The sequence below is a fragment of the Watersipora subatra genome, chromosome 2, assembly GCF_963576615.1.
Source record: "Watersipora subatra chromosome 2, tzWatSuba1.1, whole genome shotgun sequence".
NCBI classification, from domain to species: domain Eukaryota; kingdom Metazoa; phylum Bryozoa; class Gymnolaemata; order Cheilostomatida; family Watersiporidae; genus Watersipora; species Watersipora subatra.
This window is the reverse complement of record NC_088709.1, coordinates 11,095,658-11,123,076: the sequence shown is the minus strand read 5'-3', so window position 1 is coordinate 11,123,076 and position 27,419 is coordinate 11,095,658. Positions and strand designations below refer to the sequence as shown.

Genomic DNA, 27,419 nt, shown 5'->3' with positions numbered 1-27,419 from the left:
AATGTACCATATATACAAACACAATCCTCTATCAATTGACCATTTTAGTAGTTGGTTCACTGCTCTTATTCGAGTTGACGGGTCGTCTTATTTTGAGGTGGCTCATAGTTGCCGCACATGAGCGGCACTTGCCGGTCGATCATATTTGGTATCACAAACTCTCGATTAAACTCTGCCGTCAATTTCTCTTCTATCCATTGTGACAGTTTGGCTAAATTCACTGACTTAGCTCCTACGATTGGTGTAGCCGTAAGAATCAATTCTGGAGCTTTCCGGAAACCAAACCTGAGGTAAAAAGTATGTCAGGAGAATTCTTAAAACAAACTGATGTTATAGATAGCCCTTAGTCTAAAGGTTTTTATGGAATAAAAGATGGAATAAAAGTTGAAAGTGCAAACCAGTAGGTAAGGATGTACTCACACAAAACTTTAGTACATTTTATCAGAAAGTGTCGGTATTTTTCTATCATTTGCAATTGTTTTTGATGTTTGAGATGATTTGATTACCAGAATGTTTCAAGATTAAAATTGATAAAACTTGATCACGCTGAAAATAAAACACTCATTGTTTTAATTGCGGTTAAACAACCAGACAAACCTTTGGATACTCCGTACAACTACGGAAATAATCAATACACTATACAATATCAATATAGGCCTACTATACATGTAGTACAATATAATAAAAACATTATTTATAATATATAGTACGGTATAAAATGGAGCTTGCAATATTTTACATATCGTATAATATAGAGCAGATAATACAATATAATAACATATTTAATCTAATACAATGTACATAATACAATATGGAAACATATTTAATCTAATATAATGTACAAAATGCAATATAATGCTGACTTCTAAAGATGGAGTGTCTCCACTGCGCTCACCATATCCGGTCAGTAGGCGGAGGAGGAATGCTGACACTAAACAAGCCAGCGATATACTTCACCTCCACAGAGAGCTTCAATGGAGTTTTGCTGACTCTGTCCATTGCTGATTTAATTATTTTAGTATCAGCAAGTTTCTGGAAGTATCTGGAATCTTTTAAGCTATTGAAGAACTTTGTTACCGGGTGCTCTCCCTTCTTGGGGTCTCTGAAAGAAATAATGCATTTTAGGTAGTAAAGTGTCTAAGCTAAATTGATGGTGGAATAGCCAGAGACACTTCAAACTGTGAGTGTTGATCGAATTTCAACATTACATGTACTTTATGATAAAAACGAGCTTGTACTGATGAAAGCGGGTGGTTTTAAGGCCTACTTAGGCTAGTGATACAGTTTCGGTAATTGGCCACCGCCATAAGTAACGCTGTAAGCCATTGGCTAGTTGGCATTCCAATCTCAAAACTTATGCATTAAACCAATTCACTAGGTATATTATTAATTCAGTCAATTGTTTTCTGCTGACAATCAAATACAATCGCCAAAAGCTACATAACACATGAGAGAGAGAGAGATATCTGGTAAATACTTTGTTCTCTTATACAAAAATAACTTTTCAATCTTTGCTATAATCATTACTATAATAAGAGCCGTGTCCGTTTATTTATCTTTCCGAAGCCATGATTGGAGGTTGAGAAAAAGATCGCATCATACGGGATTTGAACTCATGACATTCGACTTAACATCCCTAAACTCTTACACCTGGACTAATCATCCGCCTTCCAGCATATCAGATTAATTGTACGTATTTTATTCCACCTGACACTCTCTCACGACCGACTAGAACACCCCGGTTCTAGTAACAATAAACGAACATAAATGCCATTATTTAGGGTGTATACTGATTGGCTGTTGTATAACTGGCCAATAGATGAGTTTTTGGTAAATGTTTTTAACAATTTCTCAGTTTTTTAACATTCTACCATTTACATGAGCATTTATAGCGGTTAAAAATGGTCTTTTCTCACCATCGATCTTTTCAGTGCAACATACATTAACTATACCCGCTGTCGATAAAACATCGTTCGTTAATTCTGTGATCATTGCCTCTAACAGTTACTACTTTATCACAGATTATTACAGAAAATGGCTGCAGCATCCCCGCCAAGTGTCACAACATATCTCTTATAAACAGAGCACAGATTCAGGAGTTTGCATGCAAACATGTGACCTGATGAGCCATTTATAAACCATTATTCATGTTGTGGCACATAGATAATGCGGAGGTAAAAAAAGTAACTCACAACTGTAAAGGATTAGCAGGAGGGACACTCTCTGCGCTGCTATTAGATGACTCCTCTGAATGGCTGTCCTTAGATCTTCCAAGGGCTCTGGTTGAACAGAATTTATGTTCGAGTCAGTAAATTAATTTATTAAAAAAATTACAGACTGATGTTGAACAACTTGACACTACAATCTACAGACACTAGATTTTTACTTATACTCTCTTACTCCTTAAACCGGGATTGGTTTTAAAGGAATCGCGACTCCTATGAAGGGTATCTCCAACGCATGGTTTGATACATGACTTCATAACATTCTGCCATTGTGGCCCACCACATATGAACAAAAACTGCTAAGTCAAAGAGAGAAATGCAAGGTGTTTTCATGATTGAATGCTCGAATCTGTGCTGTATATTTCCTTACAAAGATTTACCCCTTTATGTATGCATTTTTAAGTAAGTTGTCCGTAAATTGATTTTTCTATTAACAGTTCATACGAAGGATCCTTTAATGAATAAAGCAGTTATCTTAAAAGTTTGTGGGTATTTGTGGTTTTTGTAATTAAAACCACACTTTACAATCTTTCCTGTAGATATTCATATTTGTGTGCCATGTGTATAATAAAAGTGAAATTAGCATAATCATAATTTAAAACCGAAACCATAAAAATAACCTCACGGAGAAGTCAGTGCTATGAATGTCCAATGTAGACTAACAATGACATAGTGTTTCCGGTGGCATATATATATACACACCGAAAAAGCTCTAATTGAACGCCATAGAGCTTTATTTTTTGACCCTTCCTCTATAGAAGCGGTCAATTAGAGGCGGTGTTCAAATAGAGGTTGGCGTTGTATTTTTCAAATGGCTCGTCAGAATTTTCGAAAGACAAATTTAGTCCTATAACGGGCGTAGCAAATCTCGCTTATATTTTGCCCTGTTTTTCAGTGGAACAATATTAAACTTTTTGGATGCAATAAATCTGCTAACTTACCTCCAACTTGTCAAAGATCTCTTAATAAATATGCATTGAGAAATCAATAAATATCTCTACCAGTTAATATCTATTGCTTGAAATTAACCTACGATGATATGATAGCCTGTGTTCTGCTTTACAAATTGTTCGAGCTTTCAATTTTTATTTCATTTGAAATTAGAAGACATTTTTATTTTACATCTATATTAACCAATATATATTACAATTATATGTTGCATAAACGCCTGTTACACTCATTAAAATGTTTGCTACAGGTTTAAGACAAAACTAGCTTTTTATGTGCAATAGAAAAGGAGTTACGGGCATCGTTCAATAGTAAGATCAGAAAAAAAAATTGACGTTTTTAAAACATTAATATTTGCATCGGTTGCTCAGATCGCTGCGTTTTGATTGCTGCTTTCGATGGAACGAACATCTACTGGTTGTCCAATACCTTCCACCATGTCTTCTGACCTCAAGTCTTCTTCTGCACTGCATAACTGGTTGATATTAGCGTCCAAAACAATTTTTTGGCTAAACAAAACTTTTACGCATTGCACTAGGCACAAATGCAACGCGTAGAAGTTTTGCTCGCTAAACATAACCTTTGTACAATCATAAATGCAAACCGTTTTTGTATACATGTACTTCAAAACATCAAGAGCGCGTTAAACAAAGAAGTACTATCAACCTGAGACAGTTGGAGTTGGATAACGAGAGAATTATTTGTTATTGATGTAAACGATTCATTATTAATACGATTTTGTGGACACTTTTCTACTGGTCCCTTGATATTATGGGTTCATAAAGATCAAAGATAGTCAAGGTAGTGGTCAAATAGAAGTGGTGTTTAAATTTATATATATACATGTAAAATTATAATATAATTTATAATATTAATTTATAATATAAATATATATATACAGACAATATATGCTATATACATATATATGCATGTGTATATATATATATATGCATATGTATATATATATATATATATTTTCATAAGTTTGCTTACAAAAATCAATATTTTTTGTTGCAGCTCATCGCCTTACATTTTGCGCAGTATTTCTTTATAATAAAAATACTGCACAACATTTTACCATCTAAATCTTCATGATTGCACATCAAACTGAATAACTGCGAAATAGGGCTGAGATTGAGACAGCTAATGCTTGGAGTTGTCTATCACAAGAGGAGACAACAAATTGTCATAACAATAAGGTAGAATTCTTACAGTTAGTCATGCAGAGAATGAAAAAGCTAACATGCATAAGATTATCTTTCACAAGAGGAGACAATACATCTCTGTAGCAAGGAGATAAACTCTTACGATTGGTTGTTTGACGATTTTGTTTTTTCTAGCTTCTTCTCTTCATTTTTGAGAACATTGAGGTTAATTTTTGTTTCAATAGTCATGCAGGCACCACCACTGTAGCCGAGTTCACTGTCTACCCAGAGACCATCATCAGACAGGTATGGCTGGCCGATGCGCTTGAGCAAAGGCAAGCTGGTACCCAGGCTAAATTTGTCGATGATAAGCGGGCCAAGATAGAAAGGCAGCTGTACCGAGAAAGTAAAAAGTGTATAAAGTGTTGTGCAACTTTGTTAGTTACAATATGTATAGGAACAAAGGCTAAGTAGAGATGTGTAGGGTAATGATATGCTTTTATAAACCATTAGGTATGCTATTATGTACAACTCAGTCCCATATTACATGTAAGTGTGATTTACTGTATGTAAAATAAATTTCTCAAAATGCAATATCTGGTAACTAATACATTTATTGTATAACTATGCAAAGGGATAGCTGTTTTATTTTCCGTAGGAGGTTACAGTTATTTTCAGTTAAAAAAAACTAATCACCAAGACAAAAAGACGCTACAATTTTAGTACCAGCTTTAAGAATGCTAAAAAGTGGGAACTAATGAGGAGGAAAATTCTAATAGAGCTTGTCCAGAGTTTGTCTTCTCTTGCATAAACTTTTAATACTGAGTCATGATGGATAGATGTGATAACAATTGAATGGAACATTTCACCTTGAATAATAAGACTAAAAGGAATCATTCAAAAACTGCAAATACAAATAAATGGTGTTTTCAGAATTATTAAGAACCATAGTAATACTAATTCATTAAGAATAAGGTATAACCCTGTAGATAAAAAATGCAAAAGCGCGCAAATCCTAAAATTAAAACCATTAGGTAGAAGCTAAAATAAAAACCACCTAAAGCCTGTTTAAAAAATCTTTAGAATGGCAGATATCTATCAGAAAAACTCAGCTAACCAAAAATGCTATTTTAGTTTTCTTGAATTGCCTCCCCTGAATAGATAAAGAGAATACAACTCCTAGAAAAATACATGGGCATGAACTTCACTTAAAAGTTTACTCGCAACAAAATTCCCATTACAGTTATTTGATATCAAAAGGTTCACCATGTCTTACTCTGTTGTGTTGTAGGTGCAAAATATGTGGAAATGTGATTACAAGCTCTTAAAAGCTCAAAAACGAACAGTTAATCGCAGCCACAAGAGACCGCCGTAGTTTGGATTCTCTTTCCAAAACGGCTCAAATGGGACGTAGTTGTTACAAGATGGTTTCTGTTTACACTTTCATGCAACCTCATTCGTCAAAATATTTTCACAAATGTACTTCACGCATTCAATAAAACCATGTCTATTGTTCTTACGCGTCTGTTTTATCATCATTGTAATGCAGTCACTTTTAGCACTGATATCTTATAACTTACCGCAGAAATTCGTTTAATTTTTTAACCTTAGCTCGAAAGAGTACATATCATTGTCAAATAATCATGACGAACCTGTTGGTCACCTGTGATAATCGAAAAGTGCTGCAAAAATTATTTGCGAAGTATTGGGTCACATGATCAGATTACGACTTGAAGATTAGATCAAGCCGAAACGAAACTGTAAAATAGCGAGCATCTATATTTGATACGGGTCTATGGTAAAACCCGAAGTGTTTGTCATAAACTAGTGCTACGAGAAGTTTCATATTGATCCTTTTATTGGCCTTTCAATTCACGTGAGAACATCACGTGACAAAACAATTACCAAATGTAATGAACACGCCAGCGAAATAAAGAGATTCCAATCTACGGCAGTTTTTGATTTTTGAGCTTTTAAGAGCTTGTAATCACATTTCCACATATTTGGCACTTACAACACAACAGAGTAAGACATGGTGAATCTTTTGATACCAAATAACTGTAATGTGAATTTTGTTGCAAGCCAATCTTTAAATTGTCCTCTTTGATGCACCTAAATATAAAAGATATAAAAGCACATAAGCTTCAGTAGTTACAAATCTGCCTTTCTTTTCACTTACAGTTATCTTATCCAGTTTTTTCTGCAGCTTCACCTGCATCTTATGCCTCCAATATCCCTCACGGAAAAAGTCAAAAAAGATTCTTTGCAGTAAGGCATTAATCCACATGGTACCTGAAGGAAAAACTCATTATAAAAAACAACATGTTATCATAGCAAACGCATTAAGTGATATGAGATCATAACTACAGCAACAAGTGATGACATATGATTATAGTGAATTATGATTGACAGTAAGTATGACCATTTAGGCGAGTGATGGTAAGTGCTTGCAGCAGTCACATGGATGAATGTAGCACGGATAATAAACGTATGAGAAATGGTGACAGTATTAAAATGCTGAATGAATCATTATTCTATAGAATAATGTTTTTTTAGAAAGTCAAATATCTACTGATTTAGCATGCTACCTGTAGATAAACTTTTTGGTAAAAATTCTGAACTATTTAAACTCTGAGTTTTCAACATTTGGAAACTTGATACACAAATGCACAAGGCTTTGGTCAACTCTGTTCAATCTGTAGCTATATTTGGAGTGTAAGGTCTTCATTGATAGCTGTTTTATGATTTATGTGCCAAATTAGGTAGATCAATCATAAGAACTAAAGTCAGACACAAGCGAAAGTGCACACAATGAATGAATACTATGTGTTACAAAAGCTGAAAATGAAACAAAACAAAAATAAGTTCAAATCACTAACAAAACATATTGTGACTTAAAAATTTTTAATTCAGTGAAAATACAAGAGCAAAGATTGACGCACCTGTGTCGCAGTCAGAGATAGAAACTGCTTCCTGTGGTTCAACGTGAGATGCGATTGAACGATACTCTAGCGGTGATTTACTTTTTGCTTTTTTCAGAGAAACGCTAGTCTTGTCTGAGACCTTTGACTCTGAACAAGCACAAACCAGAATATCACTTTGCACGCGCAGATGACTTCACGGCCTGGTTATAGTAAAGACATGTGTAATCTGCTAGACCTATCAACTTTCATAGCAATAAATTTCTTGTAATTTTGGGAACTACTATAATAATATTCAACAGTTGGACACCTCCACAACTCTACCTCCTCTATATTCACACTCATAAGAATAAGTGAAACTCGGCCTTTTTAACTACAGTTGGACACCTCCACAACTCTACCACCTCTATATTCACATTCATAAGAGCAAGTGATACTCTGCCAGCCTGGCATAAGCTTTCTAAGCTTGCCACCAAAGCATCGAATAGTAAAAACACAAACCAATTTTATAACAAGCAAGAGAAGCGTAAGAAATATACAACTTTAATTAATCATTTTACAATGATGATAAAATAGCGCATTACAAGTTGTTTGCTCTCTCTATAACATAGCCTTGAAATAGCATAGCCTCTAATCGTGTTTTAAATAAAATAGAAGATAACTAAGCCTTGAAACTAGTAAGGCCGATGATCTTCTGCCCTGATTCAAGTATTTGCTATCGTTTAAGATAGAGACCAGCCACTCATGATCTAATGATACAAGTGCCAGATTTCAAGCAGCCTACACTGGCCTGAACATTAGCTATAGTTGAACTGCAGAGCTAAAGTACGTATCGTTGCCCTACGCCCTGCAGCTCTGTGAAAAACTAAGGCTAAAATGTAGTTTCAATAGTTTGATATCTTAAATTTTTCTTAAAAATTTAAGATATCAATGAAATAAATGACCCAATAAAAATGTATTATTCAACAGGAACTTTAATGAAATAGCTTCCTATGTATGATTATACAGGACCTACATAAGACGTGACATCATACATGATATGTATGATATAGTATACTAGGTATATCACACAGTATATACCTAAAACATTATAAATTGTACTAGCTGAATGCCCGATGGTGCACGGGTAATAAAATAATCAGCTAATGAAATTAAGTGACTTAAGCTAGTAACTTGAACTATACTAAATCTTTATGATAATGAGAGCCGTGAGGCCATGATGTTACGCGTCATGACGTTACGCGTCATGACGTTACGCGTCATGACGTTACGCGTCATGACGTTACGCGTCATGACGTTACGCGTCATGACATTACGCGTCATGCTAGTATGCTAGCATTATGCTAGTATTTTTGCAAGCGCTGCATAAGTATGCGAGCGATTATTCATAAGCAGCGCCATTGGATGCGTAGTGTAGTGGGTAGTACGCCTTTCCAGAGAACTGGAGATCCTGAGTTCAAATCCAAGTGGATTTTTTGTTCCTAAAACTTTATCGCTAAAACTTTACATCCAATTGACAAACACTGAAATTTGCATGGATAGAAGAGTGTCCCAGGTATATACATTACTCAGGAGACTATACACCTAGTACATCAGGTATATACTGTCTTACAGTAGTATGATATAGTATGATACTAAGATACAGTATCATATGTGTACCTGATTGGGATGATATATAATATTTATTATTCACCCTTCTATGTTTGTTCTATGTGTTAGTTCAATGATGAAGTTTATGTAGAAAGAATCTTTCAAAACGATCAGTCAACTAAGGTTTTCAGAATACAATGTCTTGACCACCTTTGGGAAGTTGCCAAAATATTCTAGCCAATAGCATTGCCTCTTTACATAGGGATTTCCCTAGCCAGTGAGTCATTGGTAACAATCCTTAGCAACACAAGTTTACCATCCGGGTGAAGATTTACAAAAGAAAAAGATCTGCTATAGCTATTGAAAAAGATGGCTTCTTTTTTCAGCTATCAACTGAGTAACCGAGTATAGGACAATGCTAACTGGAGTGAAGAAAATATTACGGGAAAGCGTGTTTGTACTTTCGGTGTTTTCATTACAAAACTTGGGTTAAAAATGTTGATTTTACTGGTAAACATTAAACACATCGTTTTTCTTACAAAAAAATATCAGGCAAGCCTTTGAATAGTTAGTAAAGGTAACGGGTAACAGCATTTTCCGATAACAAGGCGTAAGACGTAAAAGGCATGCTACCATTCAAGCCTGACGCTGTATAGATAAATTAATTTAACATATATTAAAGAGTAGACAACTTCAAATAGAGTGAAAATCACTCGGTTTCCTAATTTAATAGACTACGCATGTTATTAAATGCATTGCTTCTTTACCTTGTTCCCATCATGCGACACTCGGAGCTGCTTCAAAGATCGAAGTTTAATAAGTGAAAAGAAAGAAGCTAGAGATATTTAAACATTCAAAGTAAAACTAAAAGTACTACAAAGTACAAAGGTTAAGTTAGTTTAAACTTCACCTAGTAGAAGTTAAAGTAAGTAACTGTACTTATCTCTACCACCACCTTTAACTACGAGCCTACGCATCGCCACGCTTGCACCTCTGTTCTAAAGTCCTTAAGCTAAAGTCCTAAGGCTTAAAAATGAACTTACACAAAATTTTAGTAGATTTTATCAGAAAGCATTGATATTTTTTTAACATTGGTAATTGTTTTTGATGTTTGAGGCGATCTAACTGCCAGGGTGTGTCAAGGTTAAAATTTATAATAAAATGATTAAAATGGCCAAAAGAAAAATAGGTGCTGAAGTGAGGTGACAAGTATCACTATTACCTCTCTCTCAATATTAATATCGGCTACCGCGTCCAAGTTGGAGTGTTATGAGTCTCTATGCTGTCGGTCGGTCTCTTTGTCGAAGTGCAACTAAAAGACCTCATAATCAAACTTTCGCTTGATCCTGAGCACCGTAATTCCGATCAAAAACAATCGCAGATGAGAAAAATATCGATACTTCCTGATAAAATCTATTCAAATTTTGTGTAAGTTCCTTTTTAACTGCGTATGAACAGTGGCAGCACAAGAGGACAGCTGCAGTGCTGCCACTTTTATATGTGCTTTTGGAACAGAAACAAATATTTGATGAAGTCTTAAATCAAATAAACAAAAATAGTGCTTTTACCTTTTCCAGGATCGCTAACAACTGTTTGAGCTGTTTCCTTTGTATCTACAAAAGAACCTTTAGCAATCACATTAGCCATGTACTTCATGTAGTCTATTAGCAACTCTGTATGGTCTCTGCCCAACAGCATCTGTTTCTACAATAGGAATCATCTATTAACAACTCTGTATGGTCTCTGCCCAACAGCATCTGTTTCTACAGTAGGAATCATCTATTAACAACTCTGTATGGTCTCTGCCCAACAGCATCTGTTTCTACAGTAGGAATCATCTAGAAGCTTCAACTTGAAAACTCTTTCGGTCCAGCCAAACATTGGTAGTGAGTAACACTAACGTTAAGCTAACGTTTTTGTTAACTTCACAGACAAACTAGCCATTTGTGATTTGAAACAGTGACATCGAGTAAAAAAGAGATGCCATGACAGCTTGACAAGTGATCGGTGACATTTTTGGATTTGCTCAGCAAACTTGAACAACAAACACAAAACCGAGCTGAGAATTGTAAGTAGAAAACACAAGTCCTTTAGGTAGTATTCATTAGTTACTCAACTAGTACCTAACTAATACTTAGCTGGTACTTAACTAGTAACTAGCTAGTACTTAGCTAGTAATTAACTAAGTCTTATCAACAAAAATAAATGTATTTATATGTATTATGTTATACATAACTAACTTTGTTATTTCATTGATAAAAAATTGAGTAATCTATTATCTAGGATGTGAAAAACTTGATAAAAATGGGTCTGGATAGTTTGGCTGTAAATGACCACGAGCCAGCCGGCAGCTCTGAAAGAAGCACGGTGTCTCTTATGTGTTGAGACACTTAGATTAAGCCAATCAGAAACCTGATGAACTTCTCATGACTCTCGAACTATCTCATTGAAAATGAAAAAAATCCTGGGGAATGCCAAGCTTACAGCTAATAGCAGAAAACTATCTCCTTGGAACTCCTGAATATTCTAAAACTTATGCTATGTCAAAGATTCTCTATCATGACATACCTGTTTTCGAGTAGAAAATTTTTTGTTGAGCAATTTTGTCACAGACAGACTTGATGGAGCCTTGTCTGACGCCTCATTTGCAGTTTTCTTTTCCTGCTCCAAGCAGAGTCTCTGTAGCTCAATGCCCATAGTTGTTATGGGAAAGCCACGACTTGCCTGCTCCAACCTTCATTAAAACAAAAGCAAACGTCTGCATACCTTTTCAGTATGTGCAACAGATAACACTAGACCTTAATTTAATGGTGTGGGATAGGGTTAGTTGTAACACACTGTAGTGAGATAGCTATAACACTATCACATAGTTGACAGCCTCAAAGACGGGAAAGCTGCTCTCGCAACCAAATTACTTACCCATTTTGTGACACGACCTTGACACAACCTTAAAACTAGCAAATGAGGTCAAAGGTCTCAAATTCTAATAGCTATATTGGAACCCGCAGAAACTTTTTCAAGCAATTTTCTTAAAACCTTACAGACTGATACATAGATGCGAATCATTAAGGAAGGACAGCTTGTGTTAAAGGACATCACTAACAATTAAGCAAGCTTTTAAACAATAGAGTTATTGCAATTGCAGAAGATAACTTCTAGTTTATAGACATTGATTGCTCATAGTAAACCTTCGCCAACATCAGCTTCGTTAAAAGTACATTTAGAGATGAACTTACACAAAACTTTAGTAGATTTTATCAAAGTGTTGGGAATTTTCCATCATTTGAGATTGTTTTCGGTGTGTGAGGTGGTCTGACTACCAGGATGTTTCAAGATTAAGAACGACAAAACTTGATCAAGGTTAAAACATTAGAAGAAATGTGCAAAATGATGTCACTATTTGCTAAGGCTAATATCACCTGTTGCGTTTCAGTTGCAGCGCTACGCATCTCTGAGCATTTTAACCGTGACCAAGTTTCATCGATTTTAATCTAAAAACATCCTGGCAGTCAGATCACTTCAAACATCAAAAACAATCAAAAATGATAGAAAAATACCAATACTTTCTGACAAAAACAATTAAAATTTTGTGTATGTTCGTTTTTAATGCTACAATAGCTTCCAGATGTGATACTACAAGGAGCCATTGTATTTTGGGTTGCTTACAGATGTTGCACTATTAGAGTTATGACATCACATGATCACATGATATAGTGAGAGCTGTTCTGACATTTTTGATTGGTTTTCATGAATTTCTTGCTTACAGTACTGTACAATAATACAACAGTACTGTAAAATAATACAACAGTACTGTAAAATAATACAACAGTATTGTACAATAATACAACAGTACTGTACAATAATACCACAGTACTGTACAATAATACAACAGTACTGTACAATAATACAAAAGTACTGTACAATACTACAACAGTACTGTACAATAATACCACAGTACTGTACAATAATACAACAGTACTGTACAACAATACAACAGTATTGTACAATAATACAACAGTAGCTAAAGAGATTACACTAAGATGACTGTACACAACTCAAGGCTGAGATTTTCAGTTGCTGGCAGAAAAATAAACAGTATGTTTCTATGCTTCAAATGGGTTTGGAGCTGCTTCCACTCCGAATCATAGAAACGGTAAAATCTGAAAGCATTCGGATTTTACAGCATCGGCGCGCATCGTAATGCCATTTTACTTCGTTAAATCAATGCAAAGGTATTTGCTGTTAGAGTACTCGGACATCATGAGCTTTGACATCATGGAAACACTCACTGCTGATGGATTCAAATTGATAATACTCTCCCCAGTAGAGGTAAAATAGTTTCAGCCCACAACCACGCTGGTCTCTGCTATATAAACGTGTTACTGCTACTCACTATTGCTTTTGTTTGAGTTTTTGCCTTTACATGAACATTTACATGCCAAGGATGGGCTGCTCATACAATGACGATGAAATAATTACTTTTTAGTGCAACTAGTTGACTAAAAAATTGAAAAGTAACCTTGACCCGAAAATGAATCTACTTTAACCAGTTTTGTTTTTAAGGATACATCGCATTCTTGGAAAGATCTATAGTGAACCTCTGAATCTTTAAAACGATAGGGTGTGAATCCGTCAGCAGTAGGCAACTCCGAATCCATACAAAGCATGGAAACTTAGAGACATAACTCACCTTCTATACCACTCTTCCTTTTCCTTATTTGTCCTGGCAAAAAGAAAAATTGCTTTGAGACCAAAATTGCTGTTGGTCCTCCTCTCCTGGCTATGGAAGAGGGAGCCCTCAAAGCTGTCCTCATTGGATGTAAGCCATTTCTTGTTGGTAAGACAAATAGGAAACCGTTTACTGTAGATCCGAGAATGCGATAAGCTCTCTGGTTTCAGATTCACCAAAAAGTTCGTCATTTCTACCTGAAGCTGTGCAACAAGAGAAATCACAGACTTGCTAACGAAACAGACTTTACTAGAAGTGACATAAAACTGTTCCATTTATATGTAGCTAGTAATAATCACTTTTCATTGGGTTACCAAAGCTATCCTTAAAACTCACTACACATAAAAAATATCTGAAATTTCCGAAGGAAACACATCCTATGAAAACACCGAAAGCATGTAAAGTGCAAAGATATGAACCAGAAGTGAACTCAATGCATAAACATTGTTCTGTTTCCTATCTGATGATGGCGCAATTACATTTTTTGTGTTCTAAATAATCATTGAATCGATCGTTTGTGAGGAAATAAGAAGAATTAGTGCCCTAACATTTTATTCTCCTATCAAATGTGAACAACCGACTTGAGCATGTCCAAAACTGTCCAGTTGCTAGTTTTGGCTCTAGCAATATGACTGCTTCCTCCAAACGGGCTTCAAACGTTGAAACTTCACTTTGGCTAAATTTGTGGCCACCTCTTGAGGGTGAATAAATAACCAATACAATTTATATGACTAGGATGATTTAATTGTAAAAAATATTAAAATTTTTAGAATATCTGTAAAAAATCTTGATTTGCTATTCAGGACAGAAGTGAACTCATGTGTGTTTTTAATGACTATATTCACACTGTCCGACTCGAGTTTGTTAAGATAGCTCAGCAAGTACCTGATGAAAGAGCGAACTTACGCGTATGTATGTCATTCAGCATTACTTCATGCAAACTTCACATCCATTAGTCGCCAAAAATATTGCGTTTCGAAAATCTGTCTGGTTTTCTTAAACACTTTTTTCTTTTGGTTTTCTTTACATTACGTAACGTAATTCAATAAAGTTCTACAGTAATGTTCTACACGCGTGCTGCGCAATATTTGATTAAAAAGGAAACACCTCCCATGCAACTCTAGGCTGACTGCTAGTCCAATATGAACTCTACTCAAGATAACACATGGATTCCTTCAAGTTACTTACCTGTTGAACAAATGCGGTGCTGTGTACAGCCTCATTCCACACTGCCCGTTTGGGAATGTCTTTTTCTAGAGGCTTCTTCATGCGAAGAGTTGTCCCCTCGAGGATGACAAGAACTGTTTCTGTATTGGATATATGATATGAGTGCGGGTCATAGTCTTCTGACTCTAACAAGTTCATCCAACCCTAAAGAATAGGAAAACTTTCCCAACACTGAGCAATATATAAGAGAGAAAGAGAGAGATGATAATGACAGTCCAGCCATAAATTCTATGTAAAATATTACTGCAATTTTTAGTTAGCCTCCTTTCTTAGAGAAAATTCCTATGCAACCTATAATACTGATTGAGTGTTTTCATGGTTTTTATTGCTGTCTACTAGGACTAAAGTAACCATGGCAACAGTCACACAATAAATTTTCAATAATCAGACCTTGACACCCCTGACCTTTTGTGAGGTTTGAATACCAAGGTCGATTGCGGGTCAAACGCTCTGCCCTTCAGACAACGTCGGCTGCGATCTGCTGTTTGCCGTAGAACTACTTATTCTGACACTGAAGGATCAGCCAGACCTTACCAAACCCTCCACACACTCACCTTGAACTCCCTAACCCTTTCCTCTGTTGACTCATTTGGGTTGCGTGAGAAGTTATGAAGTGATATATTCTTAAGGTAGAGTGAACCGTTTATGTCGGTTGGCAAGTAAACAAACACGACATCAGGGTTCAACAGCCAAGTGTAAGTACGCAGCAAAACGTAAGTCACAAATGAACCTGCAGCGAAAAAAGGATTCTGTTTTGGCAAAGCAACAGAACTAATGGGCAAACTAAGCAGGGCAATAAACTATATATAAAAGTAACCCTATAGCTTCTATACCCTCGGATTTACTGCTAAACTACTCTGTATGTACAGGTGTACATTCATGCCAATTCTCTAAGAATTTAATTGCAGCAATCTAATCTCATTTTCAGAGCACAGTTGTATTGTAGCGCTTGGCAGGTTACATTCTACGTAAGGACTTTTTCAGCCATATTTTGCCATCGTAGAACAAATACTTATATAGGTAATTGGTTAAAACTTATGAACATCTTTTACAGAAGGATGTATACATCTATGTATCTTTTACATCTTGTCAGAAGGCTGCTTTACTCTCGCTTTTGAGAATGAAGCTCATAACTTCAAAAGCAAATGGCGTCTGTCAGCAAGAAGTTAGTGAGATCAGACTAACTAAATTACTCTCTCATGCTGACACTAAATTACTCTGACACCTCACCGCTGTTATAAAGGAATTATATTTTTTTTCATAATTCTTGAAAATACAGGGATAAACAGCAGGATTCACTAAGATTTTAACAGGGTGCTACAATTAGGTCACATTTATTAGAGCTGAAAAGAATATAATGAATAAAAAATGAACACAGTGGTCTTAAAACTGAAGAAAGAGCTTAAAACTTACCGCATAGTATGCCACAGAAGAGGGATGACACCATAGCGATAGACAACAAGCAGACGGCAGCGATGAACAGTGAAAACAATGTACTCCATGACAGAGACTGCAGGATGACTATGGCCTGGTCATACCAAGCCTCATCGACACGCGTGGTTGACTGGGTACCTGTGCCCTGGTTGGCTATGCCCTGGTTTACTGTTTCCTTGTTGACCAAAAGTTGGTTAACTGCATACTGATTGGCTGAAGGCTGGTTGACTGAGTACTGGCTGGCCATGCGCTTGTTGGCTGCGTATCGGTTAACTGGAGGCTGGCTTATTGGTGCCCAAGGAGAGAGCGTATCACTGAATAGCACTGCCTCAGGAGGCTGGTTCATATAGCTCCTATCATCTTTTGTGGTGGAGTATTGTATTCCTGATTATTACAAATGTATAGAGTCAGTGAGAGCTGGGTGATGACACAGGTAAATTTCTACCAAAATGCTTTCTTTATTAATCAAATAAACAATTCCTCACTACACCTCTGGAATCCTTACAGAAGTGTGGCTTCACAATCTTAACCCTTTGAAGCCACACCTTGTATACACAAGCAAGCCCCTAGTCCTAGACTGTATTAGAATTAGAAAAGACTTAGAATATTCCAGAATAGCCCAATTTCTCTTGAACTGAATACCATATTGAAACTCCAAGTGAGTAAAACTTGATAAAAAACAGAAATTAAATATGTAAAGCAAATAGTTTTTTTTACAATCTTTGAAAGATATAATGTTTTAGAAGTAATTGAAGAAACATAATGGTTGGTGTAAACTGAGCCTGATAGAGTGTGTATATTTTTAAGAATAAAAACACAAATTGTTTCGTGTAAAGTTCTTGTTGCTGAGGAAATGAAGCTTTTTATTTTGATGTTTTAGTTAGCTTGCCTTTTCATCATCATTACAAAGAATTTCAATCAGTATGTCATTAGAAACTAATGCTTTGACGGCAGCCGATTTTCGTTTCTCGGTCAGTTAAAGCCTCCTTATTTTAGCAGCATCTCAAAACATACTCGTCCAATCAACTTGAAACTCTTGAAATATGCGAAAAACATGTATCTCATGAAGCGATCAAAATTTTGTAATTCTAAGTAAGCCAGAAGTACGAAAGCGCAAAATGAACTAGTTTTTTGTCGACAACTCTATTTTATTTATCGTTCAAATAGAAGCGCCGTTGGTATTTTTGTTACATATCAAGAACTGATAGTCCTATTGACTTGAAACTTTGGAATCATACTAAAATCTTATACCACACAATGCCACCGAAATTTTGCCATATCCTGTAAACCCAAAGTATGCATTATCAAAACAAAACTATGAATCCGAGTTTACTGGGGCATAGGATCGAGTGAAAAATGTATTTCCGAGTTATCTCTAGCCCAGGCTGCAAAGTGTTACGGTGTGTGCATCAAGAAGATTTGTTGGAGTTGTGTTTCCGCTGAGGAAGTCAGAGTTGGAACAGTTCCTAGTCTGTTTACGATTTGTAATACACTTTTGCGAAGACTTTATACCAAACCAACTCAAACTCGGCCTATTCAAAATAGGTCACCTTTTCAACCAATGAAATGCAATATCGATATCCATTCCATTTTGACCACTGACCAGCAAAAACACAAAAGAGACTTACTCTGTAGCTACAAGCTATGTACATGTAGTAATTATAATAACTAATAATTACGATTGATTTTAAATCGTTTTGGTGTAAACACATTTAATGATATTAATGCTACTTTTGACAGATGCCTTGCGAGAGCAGAATATACCGTCATTGTATTTTGGCGCTATTGCGAGATGTGATTGGTTCAATCTATGTTGTACTCCATCAATAATGGCCATAAAAAACTGGACAAACATAGTCTGCAGCATTTCATCAATCTTGTGTCAGCATCTGGGACAAAGGCGTTTTTACAACGCGCCTTTATAGTCCTACATCAGCCACCAATATCGATTTGACGAACACATTGAAGAGCATAATTGACATACTGGCTAGCTTGTAGTGGCTAATGCTTCTGTAGTTGACAGTGATGCTACTAAATAACCAATTTATTATAGGCATTATCAAACCACCAAATTTGACCTTCATTTATCTGCTACACACAAGCTGGATCTGATTGTATAACCTGATGAGAAAGTAATTGCGAGTAAGCATTTTAGTAAGCAGTATACATATAGCCTACATAAAATATATATAGCCTACATAGTATACGTATATATAGCCTACAGAGTATACGCATATATAACCTACATAGTATATATGCATATCAACGTACATATGTATATATCTAAATAAATTATATTAAATAAATACATTATATAAAAATATATACAAATAGTAATATATATACATACTAAATAAATATACACATATATACATACAATGCAGCAAATCATATTTAAAATACACATTTTAAATATAGTTTGCTTATGATATAGATTAAAAAATACCTGAACATTGAGAAACTGATCTGGGAAAATTACTGTTGGCATCTACTACATCCGCAGATGGTGAAACCGCATGGTCTACAAATACACAAGAAAACAAGACAGTGAGAGCAATATAGAAAAAAAACTAGACTGAGAAAAAGGCATTCTTACTTGTAATATATTTCAGCCGTAAAATACATATAAAAGTCCCAGGAATTTTCTCTATTTTAAAAGTCTATTTACGGGTGTAGAAAGCTTCTCTTATGACCTTGACATAACCTGCCTTATCACAACCACTTGGCTTCACCATTATGACAGGTTTAAGTGTTTCAAAGGAACAACCATAGTTGAAGCGTTAGCCAGCTGTGAAGATGAATGAGCGCTGTGACAAGTAAAATAACTATATGATATTCTGATTAACAAAGCACGCAGCTCGGTATATTTCACAAGCCAGTATATTATTAACTGAAATCATATTAACGCTTATAAGTTTCTATTATACAAAATAAAAGGTGGCTTGGTATAAAATGCAGTGCAAATAAAATATAGTGACTTTATGCAATCATTGTCATCAAGATAAAATAATTATTAGCGGTACAATTTGATAGTCAGTTAATACCCAAGTACAAATTAGCGCTTGCAATGCGTGTTGTGCGCATGTCCAGATATAGCCATTAAAATCTAGCAACAATAAATTAACCTCGCACTGGATTAGAACTTCAAACCACCAGTTCACAAGGCAACAAGCTAACCCGTTAAGCTACACGGTGTGCAATGGTTTTATCCGGCAGATAGTCATTATATGGATTAAAATACATGTAACGATGCTGTGCTTTATTAGCAAATTTAGCAATACATATACTAGCTTACACTACTTAGCTAATGAGAACTACATTACCCCCACTGCTTATAAGCTGTTTTTTATTATCCATGCAGAGTCAGGCATTCATTTAGTCTATATATATATATTTCGCAAAGTTTGTTGTCTGTTTTCGGCATGTACAGCTATAGATATTTTGTAATAACAATTCTGTATCTCAAAAGATTTGAACTCGGACCCTCCTGCTAATCAGTCACACACCGTACCGGCTCAGCCAAACGAGCTTGATCACTTTGCTAGGCGATAAATGTCGCTATATGGGAGCAAATACGCGACGGCTTTGCGCACTACACAGGGTAATCGCCTAACATCACCAAGAGAGTAGCTGATGCTTGAACTATGAAATGTTTGAACCAATCGTGATCACCTTTCAGACTGACTACTTCATCAATTTATAGAATAACATATTTCATTATAACAAAGCATCTGGGTGGTGTACAAACTAAGGTAAACTAAGCTATGGTTATCTATCGATATCATGATGAACACTTTTTCCTTGCTCCTCATCGAACAGTTTGGTTACAAAGCTTACTGTTAACCAACTGTGGTCGACAAGGTGACATGTGGTGAAAAAGATAAGATAAGCAAAAAGTCGATGGATGTAAAGATCAGTAAAATAAAGTAATCTTTACTATAATAAGAGTCGTGTCTGACGGTCCGTCCGTCGCCATGATAGGATATGGGAAAAAGACTGTATCATTCTGGATTCGAACCCGCAGCATGTCAGACCGACATCTAAACAACTGCCCAAATCAATTGGGTTCCATCATTTGAAAACAATTGTGCACATATTTTTGCTTGATGCTTTACCAGGGCACAAGACAATCTCTCACAACACGCTAGACTGTCAGGGTACAAGTATCCATAATAATATATATCTTACAAAAATTCTTTTCCTGGTGCAAGCCTCCGACCTCCTTTGCGCCAGCACCGCATACAACAGATTCCATAGAGCCACGTGGTGCTGTCGGCTTTTTCATAGATTTGCGACTAAAACTTTTCCTAGGCTCAACTGTAATGACACAAGTATAAAGTTGAACCATTGAACCGCAAAGTTGCTAGCTTAATATTACAAACGGATCAAGTAACCATTGCCAGAAAAGTGAAGTTTTACTTTAAAATCATGAAAAGAAACATAATTCTGAACAATTCCTTATTATCACATTGATGACACCAACAATATACTTTATGCCTCCCAATATAATGAAAAGGATACAACATACCGAGTGCTATTGATAGCTTTGTGAAAAATGCGCAAAATGAGACCCTTGGTCTAAGCACAGTATCGATCCAGCAACACTCTCTTTACCCGTGCATCTTATTATGAGAGTATATAAAGAAACTGAGAAACTTTCTCTTTTTATGGCTAAACTTTTTTGTTTTACGACACTGGAGACCATAAATTGTGTTTATGGAAATGAATTAACGAAGCCATTAGCTCAATAGCAATAAAAGATCATGTGATCAGAGTTACACATCCGGGATTGACTGATGGATAAAGAGTATCTTGGCTGCGCACACTAAATGAAATGGGCACAAGCATCTCAATATTCGTCTATTAATAGCAAGAGTTGGAACAGAAATTCAGACAACAATATTTGGAGTACATGTAGCATCTCACACAGAGATTACTCAAGGAAGCTACTGTACAGAATGACACAAATCAACTCATAGTTGGCAAAAGAATCTATGCTTCAGCTATATAAGCCTACGACGCGCAACCGACTTGAAGCTGATCTAAAACTTCACTAAATATTGTTCTATAAACAGAACATAAGTGTTTTATGACAAAAACATGTTTTTCGCATCAATTTACACCCTAAGATAGGTTAGATAATGGAAATTTTTTAGTCCTAAAAATACGTGGTGCTGTAGAAATTTACTTACTGATGGGAAGTGATAGGACATCGTGATTAACAAGGTCGTTAACTGAAGTAGTTGGAGGAACAGAACTGACGACGCGATGCAGGGGCTTCTCAATCAAAGATATCGACTTCTGGCTAAATTTGTTAGTCGAACGTTCCTTGCTGGCTATACACAGACAAATTGACCAATCAGATATTGTAATACATGTATATGTCAACCAATCAGAGATTGTTATACACAGACATTTTTACTAGTCAGATGTTGCAATACAGTAACATTTTAACCAATCTGATATTGCAACACATTAGCATTTCGATCAATTTGATATTGTAATACATCAACACTTCAATGAACCTGATTTTAGCAAGTATTATTCCGAGTCTTAGAAACGAAAATATTATTTTTTACCAAATTGAAGCTGTTAGCGCCAACTTTGACAAACTCGAGAGGCTGGTATGAAAATGACTCTCACGATAATTTGCATTCATCACACAGTGACAAGTGTGTCTAATACGCATTCATCACACAGTGACAAGTGTGTCTAATACGCATTCATCACACAGTGACAAGTGTGTCTAATACGCATTCATCACACAGTGACAAGTGTGTCTAATACGCATTCATCACACAGTGACAAGTGTGTCTAATACGCATTCATCACACAGTGACAAGTGTGTCTAATACACATTCATCACACAGTGACAAGTGTGTCTAATACGCATTCATCACACAGTGACAAGTGTGTCTAATACACATTCATCACACAGTGACAAGTGTGTCTAATACGCATTCATCACACAGTGACAAGTGTGTCTAATACGCATTCATCACACAGTGACAAGTGTGTCTAATACGCATTCATCACACAGTGACAAGTGTGTCTAATACGCATTCATCACACAGTGACAAGTGTGTCTAATACGCATTCATCACACAGTGACAAGTGTGTCTAATACGCATTCATCACACAGTGACAAGTGTGTCTAATACACATTCATCACACAGTGACAAGTGTGTCTAATACGCATTCATCATACAGTGACAAGTGTGTCTAATACACATTCATCACACAGTGACAAGTGTGTCTAATACGCATTCATCACACAGTGACAAGTGTGTCTAATACACATTCATCACACAGTGACAAGTGTGTCTAATACGCATTCATCACACAGTGACAAGTGTGTCTAATACGCATTCATCACACAGTGACAAGTGTGTCTAATACGCATTCATCACACAGTGACAAGTGTGTCTAATACACATTCATCACACAGTGACAAGTGTGTCTAATACACATTCATCACACAGTGACAAGTGTGTCTAATACGCATTCATCACACAGTGACAAGTGTGTCTAATACACATTCATCACACAGTGACAAGTGTGTCTAATACGCATTCATCACACAGTGACAAGTGTGTCTAATACACATTCATCACACAGTGACAAGTGTGTCTAATACACATTCATCACACAGTGACAAGTGTGTCTAATACGCATTCATCACACAGTGACAAGTGTGTCTAATACGCATTCATCACACAGTGACAAGTGTGTCTAATACGCACAGGCCAAAATAAGTAAGTCCAGTAAAACAGATAAATTTGTGTGAAATTCTGAGCCAAATCCTTGAACTGTTTGTTACTTTGATGTAGAAGATGTTTCAACTCAAAAATAAGTTTTGTGAGTATATGAGTGGCAAGGAAAGATCTTAGAAATGAACATCCCAAAAGTAAAACTTTATGCTTTGAAACAGGCAAGGTGTGCAACGCAATCCGACCAGGATGCGCTACATATAATGAAAGGTTGACTGACATCAGTTTAAAATTACATCAAATTATACAAGTTTAATCACAACACTTTTGTTTTCCAGCAATGATTGTAATATCAAATAAACAAAAACCTTGTTTTGAAAACAAAAACCTTGTTTTGAAAGCAAAAACACTAACGATGAAAGTTCCGATCTGCGACACCAGGTGGTCAATTTTTTTAGCAAAACATAGATATGCTATAAAATGTCAATACCGACGATTAGCCAATGCGTGAACTACTACACCAAAACGGTTTTGTTGGCTGCCATTCTTATACAATGTCCTCTATTTAGTTGTCATGCTACATTGTTATATTGTTATGGTTAGCCAACATTGCAGATAATTATATCACAAGTTGAAGCAGATTTCAAACATAATGAGAAAGTATGCGCCATATTTATACAGCCCACTTTAACTTTCGAGCAGTTGTAACGGAGTTACACCAATTGGTTATTGCGTACATCTTGAGGAGTGCGCTAGCAAGACATTCTTCCTTCACACAAATAGGAAATTTAAAAAAATTGTCCGTAAAAATTAGCCATTTTAGGAAGACATCCGCTAAATCTTGGATTTTTTTGGAATGGAAATTGAAATCTTGGAATTTTGAATGGACAAGTTTTAGAAATCTAGCTAAAAAACAAGCAATTTTAATATAATTATATAGCATAGCAGCTGTTTCTAGATGATAATTTGCGAAGATTACAAATCATACTGTTTATTTTCTCAACTTAAAACCGTTAAGAAAGCTGGTATTTGATTGAAATTACACAAAAATATTATTCGAACAGCAATCTGTAATATCTGCTACTGTTAACAGAATAAAAACATTGTGCTGTCAGCAGGCCTTTACGCGATTTTGGGCAAGTCAGAAAATATTGAGTAATCAGAGCTACTAGTTTAAAGAAGACATATTGGCTGCTTCTCAAAGTCAAACACAAGCAAAGCCTATAAATTGTCATCCAAACCAGCAAGTCTGGAGTACGGATACAAACGCTACACACTAAACCTCAGTATATAGTTGGCTATGAAAGTTTGTACTTACCGCTATGACCGGCTGTCAAGTGCCAATTCTTATTAGGTTGAGAAGTTGTTACCAAATCATCGTTGCTAGACTTGGATGATAATCGCATAATCGGCTCAGCTACCTTTAAAGAACTAGCTAAAAAGTTTAAAGCATTCTTATGACAAACTAATTGAATCAAATTAAACTACAGTATAAACATGAAATTTCAGGAAAAATGGCACATCAATTATCCGCAAAGGCGCTAAAGGAAGTCTGATAGAAGAATTGTCCAAATATGGTGAACCAAACACCTTTCCATACTACGAGTCAAGCTACAACTAAATTATGATTTACGCCCCTTGCCTACTTTTCACAGGAAGACAAATTAAAGTTCTACTGGTAACACATATCTAGGAGTTAGCGCTGCCTCAAAAACTAAATAAGCTTGAGCTTTAAACAATCTAAAATTCAGATTTTTTACAATTTGCTAGATTAGATGTTAAAGGCTATATATTTTGCACATTTAAATTTGGAAATTTTTAAATTACATAATTCGCACATGACACATTTAAAATAAACAAAAAGAAAAAATGCCGCCTCTTGCAGATTAAGTAATGATGCAATAGTTGCATCACTCGGCTTGCAATCATCATCATGTTTAGAAACGTGCAACTGCAGAAATCAAATTTGGCAACAAAGCAGGAAAACGTCGACCGACATGATGAACAGTTCATTCCTATACTAATACTAGGTAAATGCCCTATGTTGCACGGGTAATAAAATAGTTTTTGCGCAAAAATTTTTTAATCAACATATACACCATTACCATTATAACTTCTAAATGTTCTTGTTAATTTCGTGTGTCCGGCCCATGCAGAATTTAAATGTTTGAAAGCTCGAAGCATAGCAAAAACACACTGTTGAAAAATATTTCTTAGCAACACAATAGTTCAAGATTTAAAACAGCTTGTATACTGTAGCAGGTAGCGTAGTTGCCATTGACTAAGTTTCTTTACCCAATGAATTTGAGTAACTTAAGCTAGTAACTTAAGCTAGTCTAAACTTTTACTATAATAAGAGCTGTGTCCGTTCTTCTGTCCGAGTGCCAAGAAAAAAGATGGCACCTGATGAGAGTCAAACCCATACACTCGGATGCATGAATGTTACGCAAAATGCATCACCATTAAACTATGCAGCCACCTTACCGCAGTTTGGAATCTTTGTGCTGATAATTGTTACACATCATGGTCTCTCACGGCGTATTGCACTGCAAGTGTTGTGTTTGGGGCAAGTCTGGGCACGTATTTTTTTGTGTAGTAGTTCAAGCACTGCAAGCGCGCATATTCTAACCAACCGCTATAAACTGGACATACGACAGACAAACAAACATTCAGATTTATATATAGATTTAGTCATGAAAGAGTAAAGTTGAGGACAAATGTGTAACTATAGATGCGCACAGAAGTAAGGATTAGACAATTTTACGAATTACTTGAAAGTAAAACCAAGCCCTCTATCTAACCATTGAAACATCCCTACACGTATAGAAACACGAATATGTCCTAGTGTGACAATAATCTATTTTTTTAATTAATCAGGAGTTAAACTTTGACGTAACCCAAAGCAAAATTCAAATCAATCAACCACGGCTAAAGCTGCAGAGCTAAAATAAACCGTGTGAGACGCTTGCGATAAGTACCTATTGGGGGCCTAAAAAGGTAGAATTTGCTTTTAGCATTTTTGATGATGTAAACCCGACCTGATTTCGTGGTGGAGCGTCTTACAGGAACAGCCTCATCCAATGCTTCGCCAGAGTTCTCAGCAATCAAATCTCTTTGTATCTCTATTGTATGATGATAGGACCTGCTAGTAGAAACTGGCTGTCCAATATAATGCTTACCTTAGCCTATTTCTACGACAAATGCTCTAACATTGATAAGCTATTGGAACCAGCTACTTTAAAATATTGTATAAACCATATTTATTATGCTACATACATATATGCTGGTTATTTTTAAATAACCAGTAATATTTAAAAATCAAAATATGCATTATCAACATGACAAACTGAAAAGAAAGTTTTCCATCTGCAACAGAAACATGTTCTTCGGTAGTTAAACACCATAGCTAAAGATGGTAGATGATGAATAAATGATTTCAGTTTTTAATTTCTTTTAAAGAATTAATATATCCATAAATATTTTTTATTAATTTTAGATGCATATACATATTCATTTTAGATGCATACACATATTCATTTTAGATGCATACACATTCATTTTAGATGCAAACATATATTCATTTAGATGTATACACATATTCATTTTAGATGCATACACATTCATTTTAGATGCAAACATATATTCATTTAAATGCATACACATATTCATTTTAGATGCATACACATATTCATTTTAGATGCATACACATATTCATTTTAGATGCAAACATATATTCATTTAGATGTATACACGTATTCATTTCAGATGCATACACATATTCATTTTAGATGTATACACATATTTATATTAGATGTATACACATATTCAATTTAGATGCATACACATATTCATTTCAGATGCATACCCATATTCATTTTAGATGCATACACATTCATTTTAGATGCAAACATATATTCATTTAGATGTATACACGTATTCATTTCAGATGCATACACATATTCATTTTAGATGTATACACATATTCATATTAGATGTATACATATATTCATTTTAGATGCATACACATATTCATTTTAGATGCAAACATATATTCATTTAGATGTATACACGTATTCATTTCAGATGCATACCCATATTCATTTTAGATGTATACACATATTCATATTAGATGTATACATATATTCATTTTAGATGTGTACACATATTGAGTTGCCATTATCAAAACTGGCAGATCGGAAAGTATAAAACTAACACAAAGAAGTATTTAGTACTTTATAGATGATACAACCTTTCGGTTGAGACTAATGTCAATATATTGTGCAGTTGCTATACGTGTTGATATATGTGTACTTGCTATATGTGCTATAGTTGCTATATGTGTACTAGATGATGCGTCATTGATCAGCAGATTGTGGGAGAACAATCAAACATAAACACTGCTTCATTCTGGCCAAGAATATGATGTCATGTAAATATAAATTGATGACTCATGTTATGCTTACTTATACTAAACAAGTATGATAACATGC

General features: G+C 35.4%; 1 protein-coding gene across 1 annotated transcript; it reads right to left on the bottom strand.

Moving 5' to 3' along the window:
* Nucleotides 1-42: 42 nt before the first annotated feature.
* LOC137387931 (testis-expressed protein 2-like) lies at nt 43-24,335 on the bottom strand. Its single transcript, XM_068074447.1, has 16 exons — nt 24,248-24,335; nt 21,412-21,555; nt 20,408-20,536; nt 18,666-18,740; nt 16,199-16,603; nt 15,340-15,515; nt 14,747-14,929; nt 13,520-13,761; nt 11,398-11,563; nt 10,398-10,533; nt 7,261-7,389; nt 6,498-6,610; nt 4,482-4,711; nt 2,193-2,279; nt 896-1,102; nt 43-285 (listed from the first exon to the last, which is right to left on the bottom strand). Exons 1-16 carry the CDS (start codon nt 24,333-24,335, stop codon nt 66-68), a joined length of 2,730 nt encoding a protein of 909 aa, XP_067930548.1. The 3' UTR covers nt 43-65.
* Nucleotides 24,336-27,419: the final 3,084 nt, after the last annotated feature.